This window comes from Schistocerca cancellata, chromosome 2 (assembly GCF_023864275.1).
Source record: "Schistocerca cancellata isolate TAMUIC-IGC-003103 chromosome 2, iqSchCanc2.1, whole genome shotgun sequence".
In the NCBI taxonomy this organism is placed as follows: domain Eukaryota; kingdom Metazoa; phylum Arthropoda; class Insecta; order Orthoptera; family Acrididae; genus Schistocerca; species Schistocerca cancellata.
In genome coordinates, this window is record NC_064627.1 from 14,894,451 (window position 1) to 14,907,364 (window position 12,914).

The window sequence follows — 12,914 nt, forward strand, 5'->3', positions numbered from 1 at the left end:
TTAGCAATGAGGCATCTGTGTTCTTTGCAGAAAAATTGGTGGAAGTGAAATGGAAAGGGGGAAGGGGATTCAAATGGTACAGGTTGTGAAGCAGCCACTGAACTAGAGTGTGTCATGCTTAGCAGTGTGTTTCACCAATGGATGGTCATCTCTGTTCTTGGGTAGTGGCAGTGGTCTTTCATTCTGGTGGGAAGAAATATAGAGTTAGGTGAAAAGTTCAAGAATTCCAAGTTCTCAGAATTTAAGCCACATAAAATCTTTTAAGAATTGATAGGGTAGCCAGAGCCTACTTAGGAGAGTTCAATGCTTCTGAAGATTATTTCTTAAAACTGTGGTATGTAACCATGGTCTGTTTTTATTATTGAAGTTCATACTAGAAGGTCTGTAAAATCTCGCTATTATAAGTATAAAATTGTGTCATAGTAAATTTTCAACATCTAATTGTCTTAAATCATAATTAACAAAACCAAGAGATTAACATGAATGAATGCTACAGTTAAGCAATGCTATGTTCATGTGTAATATACATTACTCACAGGTCAATATATTTGTCATTAATTTACAAATTTTTCTAATGAAAATGAGGAATTTCTAGTAAATAAAAAACTATATTATGTGTAAGCATGAAAAGAATCACTATCATACCGTTCTTGGTAAACATATGTAGGGACAAAATGCAGAAGCCTTTTAACAGTAAAAACATTACACAGAACATATGGCATGTAGATACATCAACATTAAGATCATTAATCTAAGTGGGGGAGCATATAGTGGTACATACTACTTCAGGGGGTTGAGGTGCAACCCTACATATCCTTATTGATGACTCATACTCTCAACAAAAGTAATTTGCACAGTAAAACATCTAACACAAACACTCAGATACTGTGTGGCTATTTTATTTACTTTGTATGTAGAGACCCATATTATGGGATGACATGGATCTTCAGCATACGACAGCATTTACAGCAATTTAAAGAGATGAAATACCTGCCCAGTCACAGCAATAAGAATTTGTTGGATCATCATCCTACCCTGGAGATGAGTAGACTGCACAAGAAAATATATAATAAAAGTAAAGGCATGTTGTAAAGAAACTAGAGGAACTTTTGGAAGGAGAACAATGTTGCATTCTGAGTTAAGAATGTATCAGGTAAATACTAGATGTCAATGTATTTAAAAGATAGGAAAATATATTGAATTTCAGTATATACATTATGGAAGACAAACTGCAACTGTGATTTAAATTGGTGATTTATTTGCATATAAATATGCAACCAGTCATTTTTTGGATTCTTGATAGGATTTATTTTCTGTACCATTAACTACATTTTGAGCAACTGCTGTCTCATCATCAAATGGAGATTTTACAGGAACTTTATATTCTGGACCATGTGCAGCCACAATCTGTGAAGGGGGTGCTGGGAATTTTATTTATCAGTAAGTTAAAGATTATGCAATTAAAGGTGCTTATGTTTGGGGTACTTGTGCCCTGTCTCATGATATCCGTGGCAGAAATGGGAACAAACTTGCCATGGATATCTGCCAGCATCACCACAACAACATCTAACTGCACATGGTCCAGATAATGTTCCCACAAAAACTCCATCTGATGATGATTCTGTAGTGGCTCAAAACTAGTAAACAAAACAACTAGTTAATGAAAAAATAAATTGTATCAAAATTCCAAAAGGACTAGTTTCATATTTATATGCAAATAAATCGCGAAATATATTGAATTTTAAATTACAGCTAGTGTGGAATGTTTGTTCTTGAAATCTGGCGTCGAGGAAACAACAAATTTTGAATTTAAATGCAGCTTTGGTAATGGAGTCTAGAAGACCACTGTGGGAAGTACTCAGTCAAATTATTGTTATATATAACTATCAGCATGCCATATGTGAAGCAACATCCATACCAAACTTGTCAAAGCTGAAGTATTAGGATTAATGATATTCTTTTATCAGTGTGATTCTTAATTGGCATGTGCACCATGATACTTGTTTTATCATGTTTAATTTGTTGATTATATTTCAGACAATGTTCCGTAACAGTTGATTTGTTTGCTTCTTTTAGTTGGATGCGTTGCTGATGCTCTTCCATCTCTCCTCAGTTGTTCTCATACTTTGCATCACTTAAGGGGATATTGTACATCCTTTGCCACCAACATTAAATTATCGATTTTTTTGAGACCCATTATCTTGGAAACTTTTTAAGACACCAACTTACAATTTTCCATAGTTATTGTATGCACCTTTCTAGATACACTGAACTAGAATTATTACTGAATTGTATTGTGGGGCATGTTATCCTTTTTTTTAAACACTCCATTTTTGACAAATGTTTGTAAATAAATGAATATATAAACTTAACGACTCAGGATATTTTAATTATTCTAGTTCCATATGTGTTGAACCTCACACTTGGCATGCTGTGAAAATTTCATGTCTCTACCATCAGTACTTTTTTAGAAAAAGGGTCATTTATCACAAAAAATGTAGTTCAGGGATGTTGAGGTTTACAACCTTTTTATTACAAATTTTTATACAGACATATTTTTCTGCATCTTTTATGCACTAGAATTACCCTGGCTCATAGTCTGTCTCTTCTTCAGTGTAACAACAGCCCAGAACTTGCCTCCTCCTTTTCTTTATTGCTTCTTTTGTCATTTGCTGAACAGCTAACTCTGCTTCAGGTACACAAAACTCATCCAGTTCCTGCAGTCCTTTAGCTGTGTTCTGTCCAAATCTTACCCTAAGTTCTCCAGAACCTTAAGTCTTTCATAGTTCGCACCATTAAAAGTTATTACAGCATCAGAGACTACTTTTAGGCACGTGGAACCACACAACATTATTGAAGAACCCATTCACATTCTGGGTCTTCCCATGTAAACACTTCTTTAGTAGCTCAGGATTTGCCAAATCTCTGTAAATAGGTTTGATTACCTCTATTACTGCCAAAGGAAGAGAATGTTTATGCGTAAATTCATGCAGGGTGCCAGAAAATTCAGCTTGTCTATATTTACACTGAGTGTTTGGAGGAGGTGGACACAAAGCACACACCTTTTACCAATGCACCTAATGCCATGGAACAGTCTCACATTAGATTCATACAATTCATTACCTGAACACATTGATGATGTATGAAATGCTTTTTCGTTTCTAGGTTTTTGCACTTCTCACATTTAATAATTAATTTAGACACAACACCTATTCTTGCTTCACTATACTCATAATGTTTAACTTCATCACCACAAAGACAGCAAGAGACCGTTTCAGAAAGAACTTGTGCAAGGATTTGCAGATTCATAATGACATTGTCCTTAATATCATTTCTTTTACCACTGCCACCCGTTTCTAAAGTTACTTTCCTTTTCAATGCACTAGGGGGCGTGGTCACATCAGAAACATTATCGCAGTTTCCTTCACTGCTAGTGCACTTGGTTTCAAGTACTTCAGACGAAAATGCAGGTCTCACATATCTGTTACTCGCAAATTTGTGTTTCTTAAACTTACTTTTATGCTTAGAAATTTTATTTTCATATAAAAAGCAATAGAAGTTAGCTTAATACAAAAATAGGCTTCTATTTCTCTGTCTCAGCCTGAATCTCAATCTCTTCCTGATCAGAATATCCATATCCTGGAACCACAATTGTTTGAGTTTGTGTAAAAAGTGAACAGAGGTGCAGATGTGGTGTTCGCATTTCCCCACATTTTCACAGAGAATGTGTTTTACGTAGTTTCCCACCTGGTATGTAGGTGCACTAATATTACTAACTATGGGTCTTAGAGGAATCCTCACCTATGTCTTTAGGAAAGCCATATAGTCATGGTGCTACTACTGATCACGTTTGAAGACCCTTAATGATGTTATGTGGCGAGCCTGATTCATTAAGAAGAGGCCTTACCTTCCTCCCAATTTTATTTGTAGGATCAACATTGTCTGTCTGTAGGCAACAACATTCAGAAGATTGAAAATTTTCTTATTCTAGTCCACATGACATTTAGATTGAAGTGTTGCCTTCACTGGATGGCACAAATATCATTTTCTTGTCTTCTCACATATTTATCACTGTTCTTTGATATGTTGGATCTTAGCACTGATACTTTGGTAAGTGCTCTAAAGGTTTTGAGGAAAAGCTCTTCTTTTGCTTCCAGTGATAATGAAGATGTAATATGCTCCACAGAGCTAAAGTAAACTGCTATTGGAAGCATTTTTAGAGTGGGTGTGAAATATAGCCCTTTAGCAGGGATGTATCTTCGTCCAGATGTTTTTTAGTGAGGTTAATTATTGAATGGCTTCCTGCATTTAATCTTTGCCTTTTGTGAAATCAATCAGATTTTGGTTTCTGGCTTGTAGCTGTATTCAATGGCATTGATTCTGATTGTAACAATGTTATATTGTCAACCCATTCTCAAGGATCTGCAGGGAGTTAAGATCTCACTGGCCATTACATCTGCCACAGTTGGGAAACACTGAGAGAATACACATTTCACAGAATATCTGTGCAGGCTCTGAAAAACAGAAGAGCATCTGAGTGCATTGTAAGAATTAGGAGACCAATTCAGCTACTTCAAATACCAACTCAAAACCAACAATAATTAACAGTCTGGTTGGAGTCCACGCAGAAACTACAGAAAACAGCACAACCCGGTAGATCGTTGACATATTTGGCATAAAATGGATACAACAATGCTGCGTAACATCTGGAAGCAAATATTAACCAATTGTGCCGAGAAAACCTGAGAGATAATTTCTTTTATTAACAGCGTCATTGGAACCACTTATTTCACTGCAGTCTACCTAGATGCATTCATCTACATAAACATCCTTATATGTTCTCCACAAGCTACTAAAAAAGAAATAGGGTGTGTGGTGCAGGGTACATTGCACCACTAATAGTCATTTCTCTTCCTGTTCCTCTCACAAATTGAATAAGGGAGAAACAACTGGCTATATCATCACAAGAACTAGGAATTTTGTCTAAAATATTTCTGTTCTCCTACTCACTGACATACACCACAGCATCATCAACCAACAGCCACAGATAGCTCCTGACCCTGTGTGTCACGTCATTTACGCATACAGCGAATAACAATAGTCCTATTACACTTCCTTGGGGCACAACTGACGAAACACTCGCCTCTGATGTGCACTCGCCATTGAGGACAACATACTGGGTCCTATTACTTATGATGTCTTCAGGCTACTCACATATCTCGGAACCTATTCTGTAAATCTGTATCTTTGTTAATAGTCTGCATTGGGGCACTGTGTCAAACGATTTTCAGAAATCTAGAAATATGGAAGGAGGGCAAAAGGCAGATTCCATATTTCTAGATTTCCAGAAAATATTTGACACAGTACCCACTGCAGACTATGAGGAAAGTCTAAGCATATGTATAAGGCTCCCAGATATGAGAGTGGCTAGAAGATTTCTTAAGTAATACAACCCAGTATGTTCTCCTCGAAGGTGAGTGCTCATTGGAGACAACAGTATAATCAAAAGTGCCCCTGGGAATTGTGATAGGACCACTCTTATTCTTTGTATACATAAATGATCTGGCAGACACGGTGAACAGCAATTTATGGCTGTTTGCTGATGATGCTGTGTCAAATGGGAATGTGTCCTGACTGTAACAGGATATGCGATGACTTAAGACAGAGTTTCTAGTTGGTGTGATGAGTGGCAGCTTGCTCTATAGGGTTCAGGCACATTGATGTGAGCACCACCTATGTTCAACTTCTACATACAACAACCTATTCACAGACAGCAGGTGGCAGCACCAATAGTGGAGGGTGTATAAAGCATGTTGGGGGGATGTGGAAAACAGGACAGTCATTGTTGCAATGCAGAAATGAGTGATATACCACACATCCAACAGGGCATTATTACTGGCTTTTGTGCCAAGATTGGAAGGATTTTTGCAAGTTTGTAAACTGTTTGTGTGCCCCAATAGTTGAAGTATACCGTGCAAGATACAATGGTACTATCCACAATAGGTACTGAGGCAACTGTGGTGCATTGTGAAACACAGATGATGGGTGAACAGCAGCTGCACAGATGAACGTGTGAGCTACCGACAGTGCGTCCTCGAAAACTGTTCGGTGAACACTGCTGAGCATGGGCCTGTGCAGCATGTGCCAGGTTTGTGCAATCACAGTGACTGTTGTTTATCAGAAATGAAGGCTGGAATGCGCACAGAAATATCACTACTCCCATCCACTGTGTGTTGAGAGGTTGCCTTTTCTTATGAATCACATTTTATGCTTCATTATCATGAAGCACCTGAAAACAAACACCCTGCAACAAGCACTGGAAGGGCTGAGGCTGGAGGAGGGAGTCTTATGAGTTGGAGACTGTAACTGTGGCATTCCATTGGTGATCTTGTCATTCTGGAAAGCACCACGGATCATCACAAGTACCTATATTTCCTTAGGTATGATGCTGATTCCTACGTGCAGTTTGTTTTTTCCTCGGCACAATGGCACCTACCAACAGGACAATGCAATGCGTCACACAGCTTACAGTTTATGTGAGTGTTTTTTAGTGCACCGGGATGAGTTTATTGTGCTCCCTTGGCAACCGAACTCACTGGATTTAAACCCCATTGAGAATCTATGGTACTAGCTCAATTGGGCTGTTTGTGGCGTGGATCCTAATCTGAGAAATGGTGTTCACATGGCTCCGCACCACTGTCAGTACCTTTCAGAACCTCACTGGCTTTCTTCCCACATGTCTTGCAGTGATCTGTGCTGCAAAAGGTGGTTATTTTCGCCTTTCATAGATGGTCACATTAGTGTGACTCAGCCATGTAAATGTAGAAAAATATAAGGTAATGCAGATGAGTAGGAAAAGTCAGAATGTAACATTTGGATACAGTATTAGTTATACATCAATTAAATATCTAGCTGTAACATTGAATGTGATATGAAATGGAATGAGCACATCAGGCTGATAGTAGGGAAGGCGAATGCTAGACTTCATTTTATGGAGAGTATTTTGGGGAAGTGTAGCTAATCTATGAAGGAGACTGCATATAGAAAGTTAGTGACACCAATATTTGAGTACTGCTCTAGTGTCTGGGGTCTCCACAAAGTTGGATTAAAGAAAGACATTGAAGCAATTCAGAGGCATTGGGAATCCCTGTTGGGAACACAATGCTCTTTCTGCGAAGCACTAGTGCACAAGTTTAGAGAAATGGCATTCCAACTGAAGACTGATTCTACTGCTGCCACTGTAAATGTAGTGTAAGGACCACAAAGATAAGATGAGAGAAATTACAGCTCGTATGGAGGCTTATAAACAGTAGTTTTCCCTCGTGCTATTTGCAAGTCTGCCGGGATAGGAAATGACTAGTAGTGCTATCCTATGCCATACACCGTATGGTGGCTTGCACAGTATGTATGTAGATGTAGAATATGGAATCTGCCTCTTGCCTTCATCAATAGTTCATGATATCTCATGTGAATAAAAGGCAAGTTGAGTTTTGCTCAAGCGATGGTCCAAAAAGCTGAACTGATTAGCGGATAGAATTTTTTCCATCTTAAGGGACTTTATTATAATCAAACTGAGAATATGTTCAAGAATTCTACAAAAAATCAATGTTAAGGATATTAACAGAATCTTCCGTCGGTTCTTGGTAGAACAACATTATAATAAATGAAAACACCAGTTTGCTTTTGTTCTACAACATTACTTTTATTCCTAACCGGTTTTCGGCTTACAAGGCCATCTTCAGACATTTACTGAGTATTATCACCAAAGAAGTTAAATGTTAGCAGACAACATTGGAAGAGAAGTAACACATCTAGACTGAAGTAGAAACATACAGTGAGTAACATCTTTGCAAGATGTACTAGCAGCGACCTGTCACATGCTACATGCGCTACCATTCCTCTTCCCATCTACTGTCATACAAGTGCTTTCACACACAGTCCTGGGGTCAGTTATCTTACATGTTACTGTGAAGAGAATTTCACAGTGCACTGAAAGGCATATGTCAAAATGGGGCCTATGGAGTTGATGATGTTACCTCACAATTACTGAGGTTTTGGGAGAACCAGCACTGACAAAACTCTGCCATCTGGCATGCAATATACATGAAATAAGCAAAACACCCTCAAACTTCAAGAAGAACATAACAATCCCAACTCAACAGGAGGCAGATGCCAGCAGCTGTGATTATTACTGAATAAGTCATGGTTGCAAAATACTAAAATGAATTGTTAATGAAGGAATGGAAAATTGCTAGAAGCTGACCCCGGGTAGATCAGTTTGGGTTTCAGATTAATATCGGAATGTGCACTACACTGCTCCTTCCACATCACCTCCAATGTTTTGTATGTGAAAAGCAAACAGTGTCCACAGACCAGAGGATTATTACCAACCTACCAATACAAAAGTGCTGCCACCTATGGACATTAAACACAAAACCCCACATTTTTCAAATATTCATGGTACAGGCAGGAAACTATCATGGATGCCACAGGAAAAAATCAGTTTCAGTCTGTTGATCAGCCCTTGTAAAATGCCATAAAACACTAATTTTAAGATTTTCTGTGAAGATGCTCTTTAATGGAGTAAGATGTGCCCAACAGGAAGCTCTTTAATTGAGTCTTAATCCACACTACCAGTAAAACCCTCAGTGCAAATGAAATAAACAAGTAAACAAAACTTTTGATATTAAAAAAAAGTCCAAAGGGCCAGGGCTGTAGAGTATGGAGGCAACACAGTGTTTCATTTTTTCTGCGATAGTTACACACCAACAGGGATGAATGTGAGGATGCATTATCATGGTGCAAGAGCCATGAATTGTCTTGCTACATTTCAGGCCGTTTCCTTCTAACATGTCCTTGCAAGTGTCACAATATGTCCTGATAGGATCATCAATTAACAGTTTGTCTCTGTGGCACAAATTCAAAAAAACTATCATTATTTAATTGAATGGATGAAAATCTACTTACCAAGTGGCAGAAGAACACACACATAAAAGACTATTGTAATTGGCAAGCTTTTGGAGCTAGTGGCTCCATCTTCAGGCAGAAGGGTTGAAGGGGAAGGAAGAGGGTCGAAGGGAAAGGACTGGAGAGGTCAAGGAAAAGGGGTAGATTTCGGGAAAGTCACCTAGAACTGCGGGTCAGGGAAGTCCCAAAATCTACCCCTTTTCCTAGACCTATGCAGTCCTTTTCCTTCAACCCTCTTCCTTCCTCTTCAAGCCTTCTGTCTGAAGAAGGAGCCACTGGCTCTGAAAGATTGCCAATTACAACCATCATTTATGTGTGTGTTCTGCCACTGCTTGGTGATTAGATTTTTTATCCATGCAATTAAATAATTTTGTCAATAATTGACTGTTTTCATTGTTACAAAGAAAACTATCAGCATGGCTTTGACATTTGACCTTACGTGATGAGCTTTCTTTGGTATTGGAGAATCTTTCCTGATCCATTGTGAAGACTGAACCTTGGTCTCAGTATCATAACTGTAGACCAATGTCTCATCACCAGTTATGATTTTCTTATGCGACATCTTGTTCTCATTTTCGTGATCCAAAAGATCTACACAGATTGCGTGGCTAAGGTCTTTCTGGTCTCGACTCATGAGCCATGGGACGAAACTGGCAGCAACGTGCATTTCAGGATGCTCTGTCTGGATTTCATGGTATGATCCAACTGAAACGTTACATTCATCTGCAATCTCTCGAACAGTCAGTCTTCGATTGGCATGTACAATTTCGTTGACACTCCTGACATGAACGTCATTGGATGACGTGAAAGGGCATCCTAAACTAGACTCGTCTGTAACTTCCGTTGGACCATTTTTAAACCATGTGAACCATTCATAATGTGAAGTACGGCTTAAGCACTTATTGCTGTAGGCTTCCCATATCATTCAGTATGTATCTGTAAAGGCTTTATTGAATTTCATATAAAATTTAGTGCAGACGCTTTGCTGTGCCCTGTGTCTGCCATCTCGAATTTGCAAACTGTGTGACACAATGTTCTACTCACTACTGAACAATAACTAGCAGACATAGAAAAATGAAACTTACGGCAGTTACACATTATCACAGGCGTGTGCAGGGATACCAACCACATTTCACTCCAACACACGCTTGGTGCAAAATTACAAATGTTCTGGACTTTTTTTAAGAGACCTCATACAAATGCACTGTAGACTAAATTCCCATGCATCAGAGATAGAACAACTAGCACAAGAGAATCAGTCATAGATAATAATTAATGTGTCTAAGAATAGAACACTGCACATGCCACACTAACAAATTCATAGTGCTTCCAAATTATGTGGTTACTTATTAGAATAGCACGTATGTGTTGGAGTACAAGGCAGCAAACGCTCAGGAAAGTAATTCCTTTGAGAGTGAAGACGTGAAATAAGTGTTTTCTATGATTGTCAAGTTGGAAACCTTCTTCTTCATTGAGGAGGTTGACTGCAAATTGTATTCCCACAGCTTCCTTGACCAATGAAACCCAGAGGATGAGGCTTTGGTCAGTACTTTTCTGTACTCCATGAAATGGTCAGCAGTAATACAACATTCAGTCAAAGCAGATTTGTTGTGCTGTAGAAGGCAGGTGTGTTGCTGGTGTTTGATGCACCATTTGTGTTTTGTATCTACTGTTTATCCCACATAAATTTTGTCACAATGCTCCATCAGGTTTGTGGATCTTATATATGAAACAATAAGCAGAATGAAGATAGAAGATTGAGGAAATCTTAAAAGTTGCAAAATTCTAATCAGAATGGAAAATTTAAGGTTAAATGCATGTGTCATTTAAGCAAAAAAAGGTAAAATAACAAACAGAGGCAGACCACATCTATATTCCTGGACAGATAATAATATATTGCTCAACAGATGACAATCAGTAAATTAGGGAGGCAAACAGATTGAAAACTTTTCAATGAAGAATGAGACAGTTAGACAAATGGAATACGAAACTATAATAACAGAAGGAATACAAAAGGAAAAAAGGAGAGTGAGCAGACAATAAAAACCAAGTTAAAGAAGAAAGAAATATTCTTCCTTTTCATTCTTTATCAAACGCTGGACAAAATAAAAAGTAAACACTGTTAAAAGGGATTAATGAAAGTCCAGGTGCAATGGAAAAATCTGACTTTGGCTGAGTAGTAAATTCCTAACCACAGATTTCCAAACTTCAGCTCCCAACAAGGCTAGAATGCTTAAAAAATGTCACAGACACCTATTCACTCTATTGCAAAGCATAATCTATGGCATTATATTTGGTTGGTACATGTTGTCTGCCATCGCATGTTACACATCAATGTTATGAAAGTTTAATAATGTATCTCCCATGTATACAAAACATTTCTAGTGGAAAATAAGGCAACTTATAATATGTTTTTGACATACAGACTTGTGATTTACTAATCTATGTTTACTCTAACTGAGTTATCAAAATATACATAACAACTATATGAACAGGATGTTTCGTAATAATCATGCTGTGCTTCAAGGAATCATGAAATCTACATTCAAAACTAATACACTTAGATACAGATATAAAAAAATTTACTGAGAAACTGAAGGAACTAACCTTTGATCGCAAGATACCTATGCACAGGACTAAGGAAAAAATCAGTTTGTCTTTTTCAAATAGTGAACGGCAAACATTCTTGTAAATGCTGCTTGTGAAGTAACTATTTAGATTTCCAATGCGAATTTCCAAATTATCTGATGGAACACTGTTCACTATTGACTGGAACAGAAAGCAAACTTCATTAAATTTTAAGATTATAAATTAATTCTTTGGTTAGTGTTACTTTAAGTTCGATTTTTTAAAAAAAGAACTCCAAATTAACGAAAGAAACTCTTAAGTACTCAACATTGGGCAGTGACTGACATGTCAAAGAATTAAATCATTTCACAACTACAGATTTCGAGATTAGTATTTTAATGAAAAATTATTCAACATTAAAGTTTAGATTTTCATATGTATTGCTTTGAGATACAGGAATAAAGTTAATGTACATGGCTCTAGCTTTGAAAGTATATGACACTGTATTAATTTATGATCTTCTTTCACTTGTAATCATGTGATGTACTAGAAAACTTGTAATTCTACTGCAGGAAATGTGCTTTGACAAAACAATGCTGTTAGATATTTCATGTCTCACTAAATTATGTTGCCTTGCCAATCTGTTTTTGTTTATGTTTTCTTCTCTGCACTAAACAGGAAGCTACAACAATATGAATTAGGATAGAATGATTCATACCACATCAAGGAGATGATGAGCAGTAAATAGGTACATTTAAAAGTAGACTAAGCTGAAGGACAAAGGCTTTCTCATTTAGAAACACACAAAACACATACACACACATATAGACACTGCCATTTACAAGTGCTGAGACCTGACTGAGATAGTGAGTTAGTGGAGGATGAAGGGGGAGGATCAGCAATCAGCAGGGAGCAAGGGGGGTGGGGGGATGCTGTAGTGAGCAAATGCATGGTTGGGATGAGGTGTTGGGCTGTTAAGTGCAGAAAAGAGAAGCTGTGTTGGGTACAGAATGTGTGCATGAGGCTTGAATGGGAGGTAGGAAGGAGATAGGCACAGGTGGAGGACAATAACTATTGGAGGTTGGGATCAGGAGGGTAAATTGGGAGCTCCAACATTAGGCACGTTATGGGGCACCTTAGGGACTTGGCTGACAAGAATGGTAAGAAAATCAATGTGCACTCCATGTGCATGCCGGATGGAGTCATTCCAGATGTGGAAAAGGTCCTCCCGAATACCATGAAGAGCACAGGGTGCAGCCAAATGCAGGTGGTTGCTCATGTCGGTACCAATGATATGTGTCACTTTGGATCAGATGAGATTCTCTCTGGCTTTGAGCGGCTAACAGAAGTGGTAAAAGCTGCCAGTCTTGCTTGCAAGA

The 12,914-nt window shown here is 38.0% G+C and overlaps 1 protein-coding gene across 1 annotated transcript in view; it reads right to left on the reverse strand.

The window, feature by feature from the left end:
* LOC126163202 (dynein axonemal heavy chain 3) overlaps nucleotides 1–12,914 on the reverse strand; it is a 1,221,238-nt gene that overhangs the window by 205,399 nt on the left and 1,002,925 nt on the right. Inside the window, exon 53 of the mRNA XM_049920156.1 lies at nucleotides 11,575–11,736. Within this exon, the coding sequence (XP_049776113.1) occupies nucleotides 11,575–11,736 (162 nt within the window). The remainder of the gene's footprint in view (nucleotides 1–11,574; nucleotides 11,737–12,914) is intronic.